This window comes from Rhinatrema bivittatum, chromosome 3 (genome assembly GCF_901001135.1).
Source record: "Rhinatrema bivittatum chromosome 3, aRhiBiv1.1, whole genome shotgun sequence".
Lineage (NCBI taxonomy): Eukaryota > Metazoa > Chordata > Amphibia > Gymnophiona > Rhinatrematidae > Rhinatrema > Rhinatrema bivittatum.
Genome location: NC_042617.1, coordinates 23400918 through 23423087, shown reverse-complemented (window position 1 = coordinate 23423087; position 22170 = coordinate 23400918). Strand labels below are relative to the sequence as shown.

Sequence of the window (22170 nt, the reverse complement as noted above, 5' to 3'; positions counted from 1 at the left end):
CCAATCAAGCAGCTCTTGAACTAGTGAAAGTAATGAGACAACTACACTGCCAACCAGTGTTAGACAAACACACATGCTCAGTCAAACAGATTTATGGATTGCAGAAACATTTTATGATGTTTTCTCAATTCCTAGATCAAAAAAGAGAGGGGGGCGGTCTGATGCTAGCCGCAAAAAAAGAGTTTAGATTAACCTTACAAAACACCAAACTCAACTCGAAACTTGAATGCACCTTGTTTAACTCCAAACAGCTTCAGGTCTGTCTACTCTACGCCCCGCCTGGTCTTTTGGAATCAGACCCTTCTCCCCTAGTCGAGTATATTGCAAAATACATTAAAGCCGACACCCCAGCCATCATAATGGGAGATTTCAACCTCCACATGGATATGATCCCACTCTCAACCAACTGCGAAGCCCTGCGTTCAGCCTTCAAGGCTCTGGGATTCACACAAATAGTTAACAGTCCCACGCATAAGGCTGGCCACACGCTGGACCTCATATTCATAAATTCAGGCCTCACTCAACCCTCCCCGCCTCACTGCACCCATATTCCATGGTCGGACCATCGGATGATCACTACTGAGCTTCTTATCAAGGAAAATCCAGCTTCCACCTTCTCCAAAACCAAGATTCAATACAGAAAATCCTGCACCTTAGAGGACCTAAGATCCCATCTCTCGACAGAACTTGCCAACCTGGATTTCACAGACGCAGATAAAGCGATCGCCTCCTGGCACAACATCACAAATAAGGTAGCAGAAAAAATTTGCCCTTTAAAAACAAAAGAGCTAGACCCCCACACCATGAACAAAAAAACCTTGGTTCACACAGGAATTGAGAAAAATCAAACTAGAACTAAGACGAAAAGAGCACCTATGGCGAAAGAGACCGTCCTCAGAGAACTTAACTGAGTATAAAATCCTTATGCACATCTACAGAAATAACACCCTCCGTACAAAAAGAGACTATTATGCCAGCAAAATTCACAATTTCCTCTATGACGCCAAAGCACTATTCTCCTACATCACCGAGCTCACAAAACCCAACTCTCCAATCATCCCAGACGACCAAGCCCTCTCGAGGTACACGGAACTTGCACAATTCTTTGAAAATAAAATCCTTAAACTAATAGCCCCACTGGCTTCTTCGAACACAGGAACTCCTACACTCTTCTCTCCTAGCCTAGACCAGAATCCACAACTAAATTATTTCGAACCCACTACTTCACTCGAAATAGAATCCATGCTCAAAAAGATGAAACCATCCACCCACCCCATTGACGCTATCCCCTCTAAATTATTGCTCACCATTCCAGAAATCATCTCCAAGCCTCTAGCAGAGATTATCAACTGCTCTCTAACTCAAGGATCTGTACCAGACACACTGAAACTATCCACCCTTAAGCCACTTCTCAAGAAACCCAACTTGAATCCAATAGACCCGGCAAATTTTCGCCCCATTGTGAACTTGCCATTTGTAGCCAAGCTCATGGAGAAAGTAGTGAACAGACAACTATCAGAATACATTGAGGAAAATAAGATTCTTGCTCCAGCACAATATGGTTTCCGTAAATCCCTCAACACGGAATCCCTCCTCATTTCGCTGACGGATAGAATCTACACAGGCCTTGAAAAAAAGACACCTTTTTTGCTGGCTCTTCTCGACTTATCCGCAGCCTTTGACATGGTGAAGCACTCCATCCTCGTCAAACGTCTGGCAGACATTGGCATATCAGGAACAGCCCTAGACTGGTTCAAGTCTTTTCTCGACAACAGAATATTCAAGGTTAGAGTAAATAATATAGATTCGCACCCAGTCAAAGCCACTCTTGGAGTCCCTCAAGGATCCTCTTTATCCCCAACTTTATTTAACATCTATCTTCTACCCCTCTGCCAACTCCTCACAAGCCTAAAGGTCACGTATTACATTTATGCTGACGACGTCCAAATCCTGTTACCAATCTCGGAATCAATAGCTAAAACTCTCAACTTTTGGAACAATTGCCTACAATCCATAAACTCACTCCTCACCAGCATTAATCTAGTACTTAACACCTCAAAAACTGAACTACTGCTCATCACCCTGGATGAAAACCCTCCTTCAGCTCAACTGACCTCGACCCCACATGTAAGAGATCTAGGAGTAACATTAGACAACCGCCTGAACTTAAAAAAATTTGTCAATAATACAACAAAAGAATGTTTTCACAAATTACATATATTAAAAAACTTGAAACCTCTCCTCCATTTCCAAGACTTCCGTACAGTCCTCCAATCTATCCTATTTTCAAAAATCGACTACTGCAATTCCATTCTAATCAGCCTTCCAGTAGTCACGACAAAGCCTTTACAAATGCTACAGAACTCCACAGCCAGGATCCTAACCAATACCGGCAGAGGTGAACACATCACTCCTATACTTAAGAGCCTACACTGGCTCCCCATTAAGTTCAGAGTCATATACAAAGTGCTAACTATAATACACAAAACCATCCACTCACAAACTACCCTCGAACTAAATTGCCCTCTTAGATCCCAATCAGATTCCAGACCTATTAGAACAATGTATCTAGGCACCCTTTATGTTCCCCCTGCTAAGTCGTCTATGAAAAAACGTGCCTTCTCCATAGCTGGCCCTATTCACTGGAACAATCTGCCTTTGGACCTACGCTTAGAACCTTGCCTGCAGACATTCAAGAAGAAACTGAAGACCTGGCTCTTTACCGAAGCCTTCACTTAAACTCCCATGCTACCAATAAAGCACCACACTACCCATACCGCACCTTCATATGAATATTCTTACTTGCATAACACGCCATATTCTAGGTATACCCTATGCATTATGGTTCACCGTTTCAAATTTTTTAACGTTTTAATTCGTATTACCCTATGTTTTATGTATTCCTTATTTATTAATGTACACTGTTGACTGTTGAATGTTAATTGTTCTATGTACACCATACATATGGTAATTCTAATGCTGGTTATCTGTAAACCGAAGTGATATGTACTAGTACATGATCTTCGGTATATAAAAGTCCTTAAATAAATAAATAAAGCTATGGGACCAGATGAGGTCCATCCCAGGATACTGAGGGAGCTCAGAGATGTACTGGCGGGTCCACTGAGTGCTCTGTTCAATAGATCCCTAGAAATGGGAGTGGTGCCAAGTGATTGGAGAAGAGCGGTGGTGGTCCTGCTTCACAAGAGTGGAAGCAGAGAGGAGGCTGGAAACTACAGGCCAGTTAGCCTCACCTCAGTGGTGGGAAAGGTAATGGAGTCGCTGCTGAAAGAAAGAATAGTGAACTATCTACAGTCGGAAGAATTGCTGGACCAGAGGCAGCATGGATTCACCAGGGGAAGGTCCTGTCAGACAAATCTGATTGACGTTTTTGGTTGGGTGACTAGGGAATTAGATAGAGGAAGAGCGCTCGATGTCATCTACTTGGATTTCAGCAAAGCTTTTGATACAGTCCCGCACAGGAGGCTTGTGAATAAAATGAGAAGCTTAGGAGTGGGTGCCAAGATGGTGGCCTGGATTGCAAACTGGTTGACGGACAGAAGACAATGTGTGACGGTAAATGGAACTTACTCTGAAGAGAGAGTTGTGTTAAGCAGAGTGCCACAAGGATTGGTGTTGGGACCGGTCCTGTTCAATATCTTTGTGAGTGACATTGTGGATGGGATAGAAGGCAAGGATTGTCTTTTTGCGGATGATACTAAGATTTGCAACAGAGTGAACATGCCGGAAGGAATAGAGAGAATGAGACGTGACTTAAGGAAGCTGGAAGAGTGGTCGAAGATATGGCAGCTGAGATTCAATGCCAAGAAGTGCAGAGTCATGCATATGGGGAGTGGAAATCCGAAAGAATTGTATTTGATGGGAGGTGAAGGATTGATGAGCACGGAGCAGAAGAGAGACCTTGGGGTGATAGTGTCTAACGATCTGAAGTTGGTGAAACAATGTGACAAGGCGATAGCTAAAGCCAGAAAAATGCTGGGCTGCATAGAGAGAGGAATATCTAGTAAGAGAAAGGAAGTGATGATCCCCTTGTACAGGACCTTGCTGAGGCCCCACCTGGAGTACTGTGTCCAGTTCTGGAGAACGTATCTCCAGAGAAGGGCGACCAAAAAGGTGGATGGTCTTCATGAAATGACTTATGAGGAGAGATTAAAGAACCTAAATATGTACATCCTGGAGGAGAGGAGGAGCAGAGGCGATATGATACAGACTTTCAGATACTTGAAAGGTTTTAATGATTCATGGTCAACAACAAACCTTTTACAATGGAAAAAAATCAGTAGAACTAGGGGTCACGATTTGAAGCTCCAGGGAGGAAGACTCAGAACCAATGTCAGGAAGTATTTCTTCACGGAGAGGGTGGTGGATGCCTGGAATGCCCTTCCGGAGGAAGTGGTAAAGACTAAAACTGTGAAAGATTTCAAAGTGGCGTGGGATTAACACTGTGGATCCATAAAGGCTAGAGGATGGGAATGAAGAGTAGAGCCATGGGGGTGGCTTGCTGGAATGTTAATTACTACCTGGTGATTACTACCCTTACTCAAAAAAAACCCTTGCACGGTTAATGCAACCCCAACATTGCTCTCTGCTTTAACGGCAAAGGGAAATGTGGAAAAGAGTATTTGCATTCAGATAACAACCAAAAAGGACTGAACTTCACAATCTGGGTAAACAAATAAACATGGGGGTAGCTTGCTTATTACGGCAGTTACTACCCTAAACCAATTAAGCCTGATACATCACTTTGAAAGCATACATAATGTTGCTCTCTGCTTCTACCTCAGGGGGTAATGTGGAAAAGAGGATTAGCATTCAGACAACAACCAACAAGGACTGAACTTCATAATCTGGGTAAACAAATAAGCGTGGGGGTAGCTTGCTTATTACGGCGGTTACTACCCTAAACCAATTAAGCCTGATACATCACTTTGAAAGCATATACAGCTTTGCTATCTGCTTCAATAGTAGGGGGAAGTGAGAAAAACAGGATTTACATTCAGACATCATCCAACAAGGCATCGATCTGTGCAATCTGGGTAAACAAGCATCGGGGTAACTTGCTTGATGCGGCAGTTACAACCCTTAACCATAAGCCTTATGCTCACCTTTGATGCAACGCCAACATTACTCTCTGCATCAATGACAGGGGATGGCAGGAAATTTGAATCAAACAGTTACCAACAAGAGCCCCGACGTTGGTAGTTGGTGAAACAGATAAGTATGGGAAAATAAGTGTGGAAGTTTGCTGGGCAGACTAGATGGGCCGATTGGTCTTTTTCTGCCGTCATTTCTATGTTTCTATAATAAAGGCAAAAAATGTAAAAAAGCTAAATAAGCAAATCAAAACATGAGAAAATAAAAGATGAGCAACTAAGAGATATACAAAAACAGAAAGAAAAATAAGAAAAATTACAAAGAAAAAAAGCAAAAAAGTTGGAAAGGAGGGCCTGGAGTTTTTCTTAGCTCCTAAAATGTTTTGGTTGACATTTTAGTCTTTTCAAACATGTTCTAGCCCTTACTGTTGTAATATTCAGTGTGTGTCTCTGTGTGTAATGTGGTCTCGCCCCATGTGTCTGGGGGTGCTGCGTCTCTGCCTCTCTCTGTGTCTGTCTTCTGTCCGGGGGTGGTGTGTCTGTGTTTTTCTTTCACATATGGTATGTCTGTGTCTGTTTGGATGCTTAGTTTATGTCTCTCTGTGGTGTGTCTGTGTCTATGTGTGGGGCGTCTTTGTCTCTCTGTGTCGGTCTGGATATCTGTTTCACTCTGTTGATCTGGGAATGGGTATCTGTATCTGGGGATGAGGTATCAGTTTTTCTCTATCTCTGTCTGAGTACAGGGTATCTGATTCTCCATGCCCATGTGTGTGAGCTTACACCTTTTAGAAAACTTGAAGAGAATCAAAATGGGGGCTTTGAGCCACTGGTTGGCAGTGTGGCTGTCAGAGATGTGAGCCCTTGGGCTGTGGCATGGTTGACGCAGCCTAGAGGCAAACCTACTAGACACATGCTGACAGCTGGTGGACACACCCTTACAGGGGCTGGAGCTGAGGCTTCACCTATACCAGCCTCATTCCCCACAGGTTGAGCCTTTGGATTCCAGGAGCTGGCAAGACTTAGGTGAGTGTCCCTTAAGGGGCGGTCTTACAGACTCCAGGTAAAGGCAGCGGTCAGGGCAGGCAGCAAAAAGACAGGGTCCGGGTCCACGCTGAGGTCAGGGCAAGCAGTAAGAAACCAGTGTTAGAGCTCAGGCTAAGGTTAGGGCAGACAGAAGTACAAGGAGTAGTCTGTGTCCATAGCAGAGGTCAGTACCAGGCGGCAGGCAAGAGAGTAGTCAGGGTCCATAGCAGAAGTCAGTAGCAGGCAGCAGGCATCCTCTTTCTAAGACCCTGCTGGCAATTTTGGGAGGGCTGTGCTGCTCCTGGCATTGCTAATGGCACTAGGTTGCTCTTTCCGGTACTTTTGGCCATAGGCACGCTACGGCTCCTGTTTCCCCTGCCCCCCCAAAACCTCTCTCTCTTTTTCCCCCCCACCTAGCACCAGTTTCCTCTACCCTCAAACCCCTCTCTTATCCCTCTGTCCAGCACTAGTTTCTCCTGCCGTTGAACCCCTCCTGTCTCCTCCTTCCACCATCAGTTTCCCTTGCCTCCAAGTCCCTCCCTCTCTCTTCTCCCTGGCCCCACTGCCCAGCACCATTCACCATATCCAACACCCAATAGTCCTCAGCAATAGAAGCTCCCCTTCCCGGGGTCCCATGGGAAAAAAAAACCATCATTGCAGTGTTCTCCCTGAGTCTAGGCTTGTCCTACCTCCTCTTTTTGGCAGGGATGGTTTCACGCCTCCTCTCATGGGGGCCTTGCTGGTGCTGGCTGGCATGCACACATGTTGGGCAGCTTGCTTCCTGGGATGGAAGTGCTCCAGTGGGACGTGCTGCGGTTGATGCTGTGCATGTGTCCATTGGCTTGCCTCCTGCTCCTCAGTCAGGCTAGCGGCAGAGGCGCAGCCATTAGGGCATGGCTCTACCATGACTCTCCCATGCTCCCTCCTGCAGGCAGCTTTCTGAGCCTGCTCAGACATCAGCGTCCCTGCTTCCTGCCTGGCTGCAACAGCAACCGAAGTGGGCAATTAAAAACAGTGCTGCAGGGCAAGGCTGGGCTGAAGGTGTTGGGAGGAGTTCTCCGAGCCCACACAGCAGAGCTCCCTAATCTCCTCAGATAAGTCTTGATGATTGGCCTTTGGGCAGTCCCTCTACGGGCTTTGCCCCCCGTCATCCCCTCCTTGGTACGCCACTGGCCACAGAAATGCATTGGCTCCCAGCCACTATTATCAGGAGAGATCACAAACCCCAAATCAGATTTCCTATATTTATCAATCAATCAGAAGCTATTGAACATGTTCTCTGAATACATCACACTGTGCAGAGGATGCAACGGTTTCCTTTTCTGTTTGTGTCTTTCGCAGGCCGTAGCATATACTACTGTATATAAAATACATACACTAAGCAATGTTAATTTATTTATTTGTTTAGATATTTTTATATACCGACATTCGTAGGGCATCATCATATCGGTTTCCAGGAAACATTAAGGGTAGCAACAGAGCTTTACAAGTAACAAGGAGTAATGGTAACTGGGAACAAAACGAATATGTAATAAACAGAGGATAACAATATTGCAATTATAATACAAAGGCAAGAGGAGTAGGGAGTAATAAGGAGGGAGAAGGAAGGTGGACAACCATAGGGGGGATAATGATATATGTACATGTTTACCATAGATTATGCCTCCACAGGCCTGAGAGATGACTATGTACACATGGCAGAACCTGGACGGATTTCCAGGAAGAAAAGGAGCAATGTTAGAACTCATGCCTATTTTAAAGAGCAAAGTTACTATTTATTGAAAAGGGAATCAGAAAAACACCATGAAACTAATAAAAGAAAAATTTCACATTTGCTTCCTGTGTTTTTTCCCTTGTTACACTGAGTTTTATTTTTAAGACACTAGACCTTTCTGCCCCAGGCAAAGCTTACTTACCGTGAACAAGGAAGCAAAAATCTTTCCACATCAGTAACAGAGTGAGCTTTGTAAAGCCTTCAGCATCATATTCTACAACCCCCCTGTAAATTAAAAAAAAAAAAAAAAAAAAAGAACTGTCTTAGTTAATCATTAGACTGTGTATTAATAAACTCTAAGAGTTCAGTTCAAACATTTTCAGCCATGCAGTAACCTCACAGGCTGTAAAAGTCTTTTAAGAAGTGGCGGTGAACAAAATGTCTGGATTAGGAAGTAATCATATATTAAAATGAAGAAATGTATTTACAGTTTCATTCCGTGTAGTGGGATTAATTCTGGTCTCTTATTGGTTTGGTGGCTTCGCAACACTGTGTGTTAACATGATCCACTGTTTGGCTCTCGCACACCAGCAACAGGAAAAGGCTGAGTTTGGGACTTTGGAAAGTCTAGTCAGGTGGCCATAAAAATAGGGATTTCCATTAATGGAAGGGTTGGACTTTCAAATCTAACAATAAGAATGGAATCTAGGTCTCCTTCTTACAACCTGGGCAAATAACTAGAGGAGGAAGATAATGCACTATAAATAACGATAATCACAGCAACAAACAGGATCCCAGTATCTTTCACAAGTCCATTTTTCAGAAACATGCATGTAAGCCAACTCTGGGATAGGGGGATGTGGCAGCACTCTTCTTGCATGTGAAAACTTCCAAAACCGAGCGAGAGAAGGAATATTACTATTGAGACCATCATCCAACCACAGATGGGGAATCATCAGTCAGAGCAATGGTTGGCATTGTCATCGCTTGACACTGATCAGATCTTTTACCAGAGCTTTTCAGGAAGTTCTCAGAAATCCTCTTGGGTACCTGTGGGTTCAAAGGTGATATTGGAGAGGGTATGAAGCTTTCTAGGGCAGTCTTTCAGAAGATCCATTGCCCCTTTGACCTTATCTGCAAAGAGATTCCCTCCAGCCTATGGCATACCTACAAGCCTTTCTTGCATATCCTCACTGAGGCTGGATGCTCACATCCATAACAGCTTGCATAGCAATGGTCACTGCAAAAGTACTTGATGCAAACTGAACAGAAGATTTCAACATATTATCAACAATGGCGCCTAGATCCTTTTCCTGAATGGTGACTCCTAATGCGGAACCTTGCATTGTATAGCTCTAATTTGGGTTACTCTTCCCAAAACCCAGATTTTAAAAGGGCTATGTGCATAAATTTTGGGGTTTACGCACATTTTACAACAGACCTGGCCATGCGCGCAAACCCCAGTACGCGCACAAGTGCTGGCTACAGGAAAAGGGGCGGTCCGGGGTGCCATGGTCTGGGTGGGGAGGGGCGGGCCGGGATAGCGCCATTAGCCACTGTCCTGGGAAGCGCTCGCCGGCAGCTGGCCGGTGCACACAGATTACTTCTGCTCCAGAGGAGCAGTAAATATTAAAATAAAAAAATTAGGGAGAGTTAGGGTAGGTTTAGGGGGCAGGGAAGAGGGAGGAAGGATAGAGTTAGGTGTAGGAAAGTTCCCTCTCAGTCCGCGCATGTTATAAAATCGGTGCGCGCACATGGACGCACGTGTGCTCCTTTTAAAATCGACCCTTAAGTGCATCATTTTGCACTTGTGCACATTAAATTTCATTTTTCATTTGCATGCCCAATTTCCCAGTCTTGCAATTTCTCACAATTCTTTTGTGATTTAACAACTTTGAATAATTTTGTCTCATCACCAAATTTGATCATTTGATGGATGACAAAAAATAAGAAAACACACAAAGTGCCGAAAAATTTGACTAGTAAGCCAGCAGGGATAAAAAGGTTATTTGAGGTACACTTAAAGGAAAAAAAAAATTGAAAACAAACAAGTTGAGAAAGACAAAGATAGTAAGGGAGCACTACTTTATTTTGGGGTAAAATAACACATCCATATTGTCATACGGAAAAAATAATGAACTGAGGCATACTGCAAGGATGTGGAAACATGGGAATTACTAGGCATGCCCAAAATGATTTTTAAGAATTTTCTGGAAAGCTCTGGAAAAAGGTCCAGTTGGCACCATATGACTGGTCATTCATCTTCTCTTCAGATAAATTATCTTGCTCAGATTTATGCAAAGTGTCAGTGGCATAGGGGATCTGAATTTGCACCTGAGGACTCCACTAAATTCATGCAACCATTACCCACACCTCATCCTCCTTTAGCTACTACTGGACAAAACTGATGCTCTTCAAATCAACTCACGTTCCAAAATGACTCAGGAAAGCTGCAATATACTCTCTCCTCTTGTGATATCCCTGAATAACATACTGCACCTGGAATTAAATATACAAAAACAAATCAGGAAGAATATTAATATACTGCCTCGTTTTGCAAATTGCTCCCCTGTCCTCACTTTACTCCATACTTTTGGTTTCTGTGTGCTTCAGCTTATCCTTTTGATATTACAGGAGAATCAGAATACTGTATATGCTGAAATACCTTAGGACTTGCACTTCCTAGGTTGAACATACTCTGAAAGTTTGAACTGTGAAATTTGGAGATTGAGATTCCAAATCATTTTCCATCATTTCGCTCTGTGTAAAACTGAACAAGTCATTCGTTCCCTTCCCAGTAACACCTGCTTTACCGTCAACGTTTTCCTCTCTCAGTCACGTAATTGGATTGTACTGATGAATGCCTCTGCGGAATGCTTTGGTTTGAAAAGCACTTCGAAATGCTGCATACTGTTCCTGTTTGTAAAGCAGCCTTCTCCCCAACTTGGATGCCCCTCCGATTTTCAGAGAAAATGCAACACAGGACTTGTGGAGCGGGCAATTTTCAAAGCCATTTCCACAGGTAAATCATTATTTTACTCACAGAAATGGACTTTGAGAAAATTGCCCGTGTTGTTCAACAATGTCCATAAGTTTAACTGTATGGTTAGGAGGTGTTTCTGTAGGAGGGGGGTCAGGCAACAATGCATGCAATTTGGGCCAGAAAAAGTACCCGTTGAAAAAGCAGGCACAAGTCTCTGCAGGTACCTTTTCCTTGGGCAATAATCCAAAGAAAACTACTTGTGCAGTTTTGTGCTTTTACTATTGGTGCAAACTCTGCCTGTAAAAACTACTTCCAGAGTTTACCCCAATGCAGGCAGTTCGATTATTGCCCCCATAGAGTCCAGATAGGGCTGTGTGTGTTTTTCTTTTGAAATATTTTTGATTCTTTTTCTAAATTCCTTCATGAATCACTGTCTACGCTCCCCAACTCTGGGAAGTGACACACATTATGGGACAGTTTTCCCATAGACCCATCCCTGGTTATCCCAGCCATCTTGGAAGTTGGGCTAACCTGGGATAATCTGTATACAGACACAGCAGAAGTTTGATGATATCTATCAGACATCCAAGATGGCTGGGATAATATACATGGAGCCAGCATGGAACCTGGTGCTTAAAACCCAACTGAAATGAGAAAGGGGAGTCAGGACTTTTCTGGACAACAGACTCCCTTGCGAAGAAAGGCTAAAACAGGTTAGGGCTCTTCAGCTTGGAGAAGAGATGACTGAGAAGGGATTTGATAGAAGGCTATAAAATGTGGGGTAGAACAGGGAAATAGGGAATTATTATTTACCTTTTCAAATAGCACTAAGACTAGGAGACATGCCATGAAACTAATACTAGAGCTGTGGACCCTTGTTTTGGAGTTAGGTTGATGCCACTTATTAGGAAGGACAGTAGGTCCTCACTGCCACAGCCTCTTTCTCCGTGGTTTGAGCCTTTGGTTTCTGGGAGCTGGCAGGATTTAGGTGAAAGTCTCTGGTAAAGGCTAGGAAAGGTTCTGTAGTCAAGCAGTGGTCGAGACAGGTGGCAGACAAGGATGGTCAGGTCACAGGCTATGGTTAATACTGGGGATCAGTCCAAGAGGGGGCAAGGCAAGGCTGAAAACACTTAAGGCTGGATGAAGCCGAAGATGTAGGCAAGGCAAGGATGAAGAAGACATGGAAGGCTAGACGAGAGAGCGAGTATTCGGAAAATGTTTTGTGGGGAGGTTTTTGATTCACCCTCTCCCATAGGGTTCCAGGGCTGGCATAGCCTGGTTCCCATGTTCTGAAGACTTTTTTCTCCAAGAGAAGTCAGCAGTACCACAATCGGGGAGAAGTACCAAGACCATGGAGTTTCCCCAATCAGATCTCCACCCCATGGGACCAGGGCAGGCTGGTTAATTGTGAATAAAGTGGACTCAGGTAGGACTTTTTCGTGTTTGAGGGGACCCCTCCAATAGGATTCCCATTTGGCCCACTGGGAAAACTTTGTGCACATTAAAATCACCATAGGAAGCTTTACCCAGACACTTGAGATAAAGGACACCTACCCAGAAGAGAGAAAACACCTTTGTACATCAGTCAGTTGTAAATTCTCCTTTATTGAAACCGGACTTTAATTTAATTGTTGAAGGATCAGTAAACATTTAATTTAACACTCAGTGCCTTTTCCTGCCTGGTGTGTCCCAGTATCTCACACCCTGGGGTGCAGCATCTAATACCACAAAGAGAGAGAGAGAGACAGACAGACACACACACACACACACACACCACTGCCTGGGCCATAAGCGACAGCTTCCCCCCAGCAAGGGTTACATCACTAATTTTGGTAGCTGAGGGGGATTACTACAAAACTTGATAATAAGACACTGAAGGGGGGGGCCTGGACACTAACACAGTTGTCAGAGCAAGGCTGGATGCTGAGATGGCAGGAGGAAAGTGCAAGCCCTGCTAGGTCAGCTTGGCTTTGACTTTGGGGGAGGGGCTCAAGGGGGTGGGTAATACTTAAAAGAGATGGGAGAGTTGGGTAAAGCAGATCTCTCTTTGTTTTTGGTTTTTAATTCAAGAACCAGCCAGGAAGTAGTGGGGATCAGGGGAGCTTTTTTGGCTCACAATGGGTCTCCTATTACAGTGCCCAGCAGCCAGATCTAGCTGGTTAGTGCTGAATACGGTACTAACCAACTGAATCTGAAAAAACAGCTACGTGAACAACTCTGGCCAGCCCTTTTTTTTTTTTTACCAGCCAAATTTGTGCGACGTGAATTTGGCCAGACAAATTTAGCTCGTCAGAGGGGCCAGACTTTTAAACATGGTGATTTACCCAACTGAAACCAGATTTTAGCCAGGTAAATTATTCGAACATCAACTCATATGTTAAATATGGATGGAGAGTGACACTATGGACTCATTGAAACAGTGCTCAACCTCACCCTCAGTACATAAGAGCGCCAAATGATGATGCAGTGTCATCAATGGCTGTTCTCATCCCAGTGCTTTGTGCCACGGGGATGGGAAACACCTTTCATTTATCTTCAATGCTGCCACTGTGTAGTCTGGGTGCCCTGTTGTGCCCCACCCCCCTCTGGAAGTCACTGTATGTCGTTAATGAAGTAGGACTTCAAACTACAGATGCATCCTCCTGATTACTCCATGAGACAGCAGGAAGGCAAACAGTGTGAGGCTGGTCTCAGTTGACCTCTAGTCTTCTTTCAACCTAACCAGTTAAGTAGCTGCTTATTTCTGCTCTACAGAGAATTTTACTATTTTTGCTGTGGCTCTTCACTCAGTGAAAAATGTGTTGACAGCAGGCGCATATTAAAATTGGGCTTCTAAACAGCCAAGGTAGTGAACATAAGAACTGCCAAGGTAGATCAAACCAAAGCCCATCGAGCACAGCAGCCTGTCTCTGACTGTGGCCAATCCAGGTCGCAAGTACCCGGCAGGTCTCAAATTGATAAGCGATAAGGCTAATAATCGCTTATGGACTTTTCCTTTATGAACTTGTTCAACCCTCTTTTGAATCCCACTGTTAGTTGCCTTTCGCATCTCCTCTGGCAACAGATTCCGCAGCTTGATAGTGCACTGAGTGAAAAAATACTTCATACCATTTTTTTAAAAATCTGCCAGTTGTTAGTTTCATGGATTGTGCCCCAGTCCTAGTGTTGTTTGAAAGGGTAAATAATTCTTCCCCATTTACCTGTTCCATCGCATTCATGATTTTATAAATCTCAGTCATATCCCTTTCTCAGTTGTCTCTTCTTAAAGCTAAAGAGCCTTAATCTGTTTAGCCTTTCTCCTTCCCCTTTATAATTTGTCACCCTTCTCTGTACCTTTTCTATGTCCGCTGTTTTTGGGTGGTTTTTTTTTAGATGGGATGACCAGATCCAAACAATATTTAAGGTGCAGTTGCACCAAGGATTTATACAAAAGTGTTATGATATTCTCAATTTTGTTCTCTAATCCTTTCCCAATAATTCCTAACATTCTATTTGTCTTTTTCACTGCCATCACACACTCAGCCGAAGATTTCAAGGTCATTTACCTGGGTGATGACTTCTTTTTTTAAAATTTATTTTTTATTAATTTATCAATATCATGACATACATTGTCATTAACATTACGGATATCTACTGTCGTATGAATACCAATATTTCTAATCCTCCATCTTTACAATCAATAAAAATCATACAACTTCAGAAATCCTATTACCAAGAAATCACACAGATATCCAACCACCACTATTAGAAGAGCTATTAAGGAAAATACATCAAATATAACCGAAGGTATTGCTTCCCTTCTTTCTAAACCGATAACTAGACTCTCTACTTATTCCCCAATAACTTTTTTGCCTCCAGAAAGGTTTTTAAATCTTCTGGCTTGAAATACACATATCTGTTATTTTCATAAAGAATTAAATATTTACATGGATATCTAATCAACATTTGGATTCCTAATTGGTCAGCCATCGTTTTCAATTCAAGGAACTGCTTCCGCCTAATTTGAGTTACCCTTGTGACATCAGGAAAAATCCAGATTTGGTAATCATAAAATTTTTTTATTCTGTTTCTAAGGAACAATCTCAAAACAGTGTCTCTATCGGAGGAAAAGACAAATTTGAAAAGAACAGTTCCTTTTTTTCCTATGGGCTCTTCATTTGAAGACTCTAATACATGAGATACATCTAATAGAGATGCTTGTTCCTCTAATAAATTGGTTGACTTTAAATAATATATTTTTGAAATAGGGGGAGAAGCTTCTCTTGGAATTTTTAATACATCTGTCATATATTTCTTAAACTGATCTTGTAGTGAGGAAAATCTAACTAATGGAAAATTATTAACCCTTAGATTTAAATACCTCGCTTCATGTTCTAGTTTTTCTAAGTTTCTATTTTGAGCCTTATCCCCTTGAATTAAATTGACTTGAATTTTTTGTAGCTGAGTTACTTTTTGATCTATCTCTACCAATTTCTCATCATGTTTTTTAACTATTTCCTCATTTACTGCCACTCGGTTATTCATCTGCAACGTTATAGTTGTCAATTTTGATATTGCACTTTCAAGAGACATAATTGCTGACCAAACCGAGTCCAATGTTATAACAGAAGGTTTCTCTAGCTTCTTCATGGGGGATAATATAGTAGAGTCTTTCATCCCAGTTTCCATCACAGCCACATGTGTACTGGGATGTCCATTCAAGCCTCCCTGCATGGAAAGATCTTTTCTTACCACTTGGGACATATTGGAGAGTTCTTCCAATTGCCCAATTGGGGTACCTAGCTATTGTTATATTTACATGCTGAAGTTCCTGACAAGGAGGAGATGGGGTTATCGGAGCTCTTGGACTTAGAGATATTGGTGAAGCAGGGATGTCATTCCCAGGCTCCTTTGGGAAACTTGCAGCGCTTCCCTCGGGAGTTTGCTCTGAAGCAATTTTGAAAAATGTCTCAATTTTTTTTTGAGTCGGGGATGTCAAGGGAGTTGCTGCAGCCATCTCCCTTTCCTCTTGGTATGAGGCATTAAATTACAGTCAAACAATACTTAGGTTGAGAAGCCTTCCAATTCCTTCAAATACTGTTTCCGGTTGGATACTGCTTCGAGATGGAGGAGAAGGAGTAAATGGGAAGATGAAATAAGACAAAGAGTTCAAAAATGTATTTTACTTAAAGAGGAAAATTGTAAATTCTCAGTCAAAGCTACGCGCGCCGACATCGACTGTGCACCGTGAGTGGGGCGTTCTTATAGTCCCTAAGTGATGACGTCAGCCAGGAAAAATTTCGATTTGGTGGGGCACCAGGATTCCTTACCCTCGCCGATAAGGAGAAACAGTGTTTTCAAGGTAATATTACTGCTTCTGGCATCTCCAACAGTCCCACAAGCTGTTTCTCTCTCCTTCTCCTCGAACACAGCTGTGGGTGGGGCGTTGTTATAGTCCCCAAGTGATGACATCAGCCAGGAAAAATTTCGATTTGGTGGGGCACCGGGATTCCTTACCCTCGCCGAGAAGGAGAAACAGTGTTTTCAAGGTAATATTACTGCTTCTGGCATCTCCAACAGTCCCACAAGCTGTTTCTCTCTCCTTCTCCTCTGGGTGATGACTTCTAACATGGAACCCAGCATCATATGTCTGTAGTTGTCATTATGTTCCCTAAATGTATTACTTTGCACTTGTCCATATTAAATTGCATCTGTCATTTAGATGCAGTCTCAGATAGTCCTTCACAATCCGTTGCTGTTTTAATGACTCGAAACAATTTGTCTCATCTGCAGATCTGGTCACCTCACTCATTGTCCTGCTTTCTAGGTCATTTATGAATTTGCTAAATAGCACAGGTCCCAGTACAGACCCGTGGGGCACTGCATTAATGACCTTTATCCATTTAGAAAACTGACCATTTAGTCCTACCCTCTGTTTCCTGTCTTTTATCCAGTTACCAATCCACAACAGGGCACCTCCTCCAAACCCATGGCCTCCCAATTTCCTGAAAAGCAATATAGTACTTGACCACTAGTGAACTGAGAGCAGTGAAATGATTTATCAACATTTTTTGTTTTTTAGTATTCTTTTAGCTTAAAAGAAAAAAATCTTGCAGTGGTCCAGTGTTCTTAAGTTTATTTTTGAAACCTGGAGAAATTAATACAGTGACTCAATTCAGGAAGCTCTGCAAGGCTTAGTTGTATAGTCAGGCCTTTGCCCGATGATGATTTTTAGGCTATATGAGGTTAGTGGCCGGTTTTATTATATTATTATTACTTATTTTATTATTTTGTATGATTTGTTTTAAATCACATGCTGTTTGTTTGCTCTGTTTTAAACTGTAAAATTTATTTGTAGTTGTCCGGAGTCTTAAAAATAGACAGGCCAATATTGAAGCAGCACTTAGCTGGTTAAGTCGGACTTATCTGGCTAAGTGGCGGCTGCTGAATATCTGACTATGTTCAGTGGTAGCCACTTAGCCGGATAACACACTCATCTGGCTACGTTTTAAGCCAAATGGGTATTTGGCATAATGGGGCAGCTCTACTTAGCCGGAGAAATTATCCATCTAAGTAGCGATACTGAGACTTAGCCGGATACATTATCTGTCTAGGTTAGACGTGCTTGATAGCAGGACTGAATTTACACAGACAAGACTCATCCGGTTAAGCAGCAATTTATCTGTGAATATTTGGCTAACTTAGATAAATAGCTATAGTTTGAATATCTACTCCAGGGAGCTTCATAAACATAATGAATAAACAAACAACAACAGAGGCAATTTCATTTATTTTTAGTGCCTGATTTTCAAAATGGATTTCCGCGCACAACACAGTCCTCTGCACATAAATGTGCTATTGTACGCTTTTACATGTCCTAGAAAGAGGTATTCTGGGAGTGGAGTTGGGGTGTGGATTTTATTTACAGCGGGGAACAATATAACATACCCAACCACAACATTAATATCCATAGCTCTAGGAGTAGAATAATTTTAAAACATTCATAAAAACCGTTGACAAGCACAAAACAAACATGAGCCTCTTCTGCCTGCTCCTCCCCCACGTAATGAAATCTCTGTGTTAAAGACTGGCAATGCGTCTTCCCTCATTTACACACATACTGAAACGTTTCTGTAACAAAGCCTCGAGACGCCAATTGAAAGAAGAGATTGAAAAAACTGCAATGAATTTGTATTGGCTGCAGGGAGGTTAGCTTTCCCCCACGTTAAATTATTCTATTTATAAGGTAGGGTCATTTTAATTGCCGAGGCAGCATTTATTTGGAAGGAGATGTATGGGCTTTGAAATGTTATTTTCAGTAAAGGCAAAACAGATGATACATTTTCTTTACTGACTTTAAAAAAAAACAAAAACAAAGGGAAAAACTAGCCTTAAATATTTGAATATTTTAACAACAGAGCATACAAGTCTTACAGTCCTTTACCAAAAACCACTACAAAACAGCCAGAAAACTGTATTTCAGGGCACTTCTGGAATCATGCTTGGAAAGGCTCTTTACTAAAACACATTGATTATTTTTCTCATTCAAACCACAAAAATTCTAAATAAAAGGCCTGAAATGAAAAAGAAGAGGAAGCCATTCAACATTCACTTTTTGCATACGTGGGAAAAGTTTTGCTGTCAGGTTTGGAGGTAAGCGAGGTTGAAAAGTGCTATAAGGGCCTCTGCTGAGCAGTATTTTGGATGCATAATTTAGCGGTGGTAATAATAATCATTACAATTTCTATTACGCCATTCACCCCACAAAGATCCCAGGGCGCCTCAGAGTAATTGCTTTTTTTTTGGAAGCACACAGTAATAATACCCAAGCCACACAGCATGCAGAGAGCCACACTGTTTACAAGGGTTGTCGACGACGACAAACATTCTGGGCTTTAGCCAATAAAGATTTTATTCACAGGCGCAGGATGGGAGAAAGTGCTGTAATTAATATGGGATGGGAAGTGTTCCCAAGCTTCATTTTTCTGAGCACTAAAAATCCATTGTTTTATAAAATTCATGCGTAACAATGAATGGTTCTCAATGCAATATTAGGTAAGCTTAGGAATTTCAAGTTTTGAATTGGTTTCCATATAACATTTAAATCATATTAAGGGGTAGATTTTCAAAGGGTTACGCGCGTAAGATACACGAGTAACCCCCAAAACCCTCCCCCTACCTGTGCCGAGCCTATCTTGCATAGGCTCGGCACAGAGTTTAGGCACCTAACATTTGGAGTTAGGATCCTAAATTAGCCTTTTTGAAAATGAACTAGAGCCTAGTTCCTAAATTTGGGCTCCTAGTTTCATTAGACTCACAAATTTAGGAACCTAAAAAGTAGCTGGTTACAGGGGTGGAGTTTGGGCAGGGTAACAAAGTTAGGAGCTTAGCACGGATTTTCAGAACTATATACCTAATTTAGAGGCCTAAATCTAGGCAAATAAATAGCAGCCCTAAATTTAGGGTCCTAGCTATTAGGGCTCCTAAATTAATGTGAATTTTCTGCTGAAAACCTAGGGAACTAATTTAGAGGCCTAAATTTAGGAGCTCAGATTCTTTTGAATATTTGCCCTAAAAAGCAGGGCAAATCAGATCACAAATCTATATAGAACATCAAAAAAATATGCATAGTATAATTTTCTGAGAAAGCAGAGTTGATCAGAAACCCTAAGGAGATCAGAGTGTGGATGGTAAGACGCAGGGAGGTTAATGCGCCCTGCTGAGACGGAGCCCTTATCAACCAATCGTCGAGATAAGGGTAGACGTGTACACCCTGATTCCTGAGGAAGGCTGCAACCACCACCAGGCACTTGGTGAACACTCGTGGAGTGGACGCTAGGCCGAATGGTAGTACATGGTACTGGAAATGGCGAGGGCCAACCAGGAATTGCAGATCCTTGCGATGAGACGGAGTAATTGATATGTGTGTGTAAGCGTCTTGGAGATCTAGAGAGCATAGCCATTCTCCTCTTTGTAGCAGAGGACGTAGAGAGCCCAAGGTTACCATTTTGAATTTTTCTCTCTGCAAGAATTTGTTTAGGGCACGGAGGTCTAGTATCGGGCGTACGCCACCTGATATTTTTGGTATTAGAAAATACCGGGAACAAATCCCCTGTCCCTGCTGAGAGAAGGGCACTGGCTCTATTGCTCGTGATTTGAGGAGGGATGCGACCTCCTGTTCAAGCAAGAGAGAGTGGTCGGACATCTTCCACGTCAGCCGAGGTGGAGAGTCCGCTGGAACTGTCAGGAAATTTAGGTGGTAACCTTGAGTGACTACTGCGTGTACCCACTGGTCTGTGGTGACTGACTGCCAAGCACTGTAGAAGTGGTAGAGTCGACCACTGACCGGTATGGACCAGTATGGATGGAAGAGGAGGATGGCTTACACTCTCTAGGAAGGAGTCAAAATCCTGACGCTGGTCCAGGCTGAGAAGCTGGCTGAGACTTTTGAGGCCGAGACTGCCTGGATTGACCTTTTTGGTAAGGTCTGGAAGGGTGTCCTCTAGAAGTTGGAGGATAAAACATTCTTGGTAGGCCGCTTCGAATCACGTCTGAAAGTTCTCTTAGGGACGGAAGGGAACTCAGACGGCACAGAGGAAAGCTGGTGCAGCGTCTCATGGTGGTCTTTTAACTGTGCCATGGTCTCTTGGATCTTTCCCCGAAAAGATTATCTTCTACACAGTGTAGATCTGCTAACCTGTCTTGGACTTCTGGTCTTAAGTCTGAAGACTTTAGCCAGGCCCATCTTCTTGCACTGATCCCCGCTGCAGACACTCTGGAGGCTGTGTCGAAGATATCATACGCAGCGAAGACTTTGTGTTTTCCAGCATCCAGACCTTTTTGAGTCAGAGCATGAAGATGAGTTTGGAGTTGCTCTGGTAAAGAGTCTGAGAAATCCTGGATTCTCTTAAAAAGGTCTCTGTTATACTGTGTCATGTATAACTGGTAAGAGGCAATGCGGGATATGAGCATTGAGCCATGGAAGACTCGCCTGTCAAAAGCATCCAGGGATTTCTGTTCCTTCCCTGGAGGTATGGAGTTTTGAATGTCGTGCCTTCTTTTGGGCTGATTCAACAACCACAGAGTGATGATCCAACTGAGGATTCTGGAACCCAGGAGCTGACTGCACCAGATAGGTGGCATCTGTCCTGTGGTTGACAGGTGGAACAGAACCTGGGTGTTCCTAATTTCTCTTCAGGAGATCAAGCAGGATTTCATGAATAGGAATAGACATGACTTCTTTGGGAGCATCAAGAAACTGGAGTACTTCCATCATCTTGTGCCTAGAGTCCTCTTCTGTCTGAAGTTGGAAAGGAATATTTTCAGACATTTCCTTGATGAAATTAAAGAAAGACAGATCCTCTGGTGGAGAGTGTTGTTTTTCATGCGGGGGAGAGGGCTCTGATGGAACATCATCTGTATCCTGGGAAGTATCTGTCCAGGGATCATAAGGTTGATTTCCAGAACTTAGTGGGTCTCCAGAAGGGAGAAAAGGTGCTAATCATGAAGGACCAGGCCTGGGCATCGATGGCATCAGAGCTGGCACTGAGGGCATCGATGGAGGCACCGACGGCCTCGACGGAGGCATTGATGACATCGATGGAGGCACTCACGGCATCGATGGAGGAACAGACGGCATTCAATGGAGGCACTGATGGGTCCGGCGACATCGATGGACAAGTTGGTGGTAAAATGCCAGACGGTAGAATGGGTATCGGTGATTCCTCATCCGATGATAATGGGATCAGAGTAGAAGGCACCGGAGGTACCGGTGCTCTCGGTTCCATCGATGGCAGGGCACCGATCAACGCATTCAGTCTTCCCAGTACCGGTGCAAGGGCTACGGGAATCGGATTGGGGACCAATATCGGTGTTGACGGAAGCTGGAAGCCCTGAAGTGCTTTACAGATGGCCTCTTGGATCATCCGATCCAATTCCTCGTGGAAGCCTGGGACGAGGAACCCCAGCTTCCCTGGCGTAACTGGGGTCCACCGGTGAAGGTGGAATCGCGGATCCCTGCACCACTGAAGGTGGGGAACGCCTCGGAGACCCGGTCACAGAAGAGGATGGGGCCTTTTCTGTACGGGGCTTCTTTATCAGTGGCTCTATCGATGCTGATGCTGAGGACTGGCTTAGATTGGCAGACTGAGCCTTCCGATGGTGGTGTCAACGCTTTTCATGGTGATCCCCTCAGTCCTTTTCTTGAGGAGGCAAGGAGGGAATCGACACCTTTGGAATCTTAGATGCCGGTCGGGCAGCAGCAGTGTCCCGGTGCTGGCGAGAGGTCGATGGTACCAGCTCAGACGACGTTGAAGCTGTCGATGGAGTTGGGGTTTTTAATTGAAAGAGAAACTCCA

General features: G+C 43.4%; 1 protein-coding gene across 7 annotated transcripts in view; it reads right to left on the bottom strand.

Annotated features, from left to right (window-relative positions):
* Window positions 1-22170, bottom strand: part of BABAM2 (BRISC and BRCA1 A complex member 2) — a 624699-nt gene that overhangs the window by 110197 nt on the left and 492332 nt on the right. For 6 of the 7 annotated variants that reach the window (XM_029592948.1, XM_029592946.1, XM_029592943.1 and 3 more), the window contains exons 9-10: window positions 10280-10350; window positions 8054-8136 (exon numbers count right to left, since the gene is read on the bottom strand). In XM_029592948.1, the coding sequence (XP_029448808.1) occupies window positions 8054-8136; window positions 10280-10350 (154 nt within the window). Of the gene's footprint in view, window positions 1-5285; window positions 5320-8053; window positions 8137-10279; window positions 10351-22170 lie in introns of those variants that run through there. The other variant, XM_029592949.1, reaches the window with a different exon arrangement.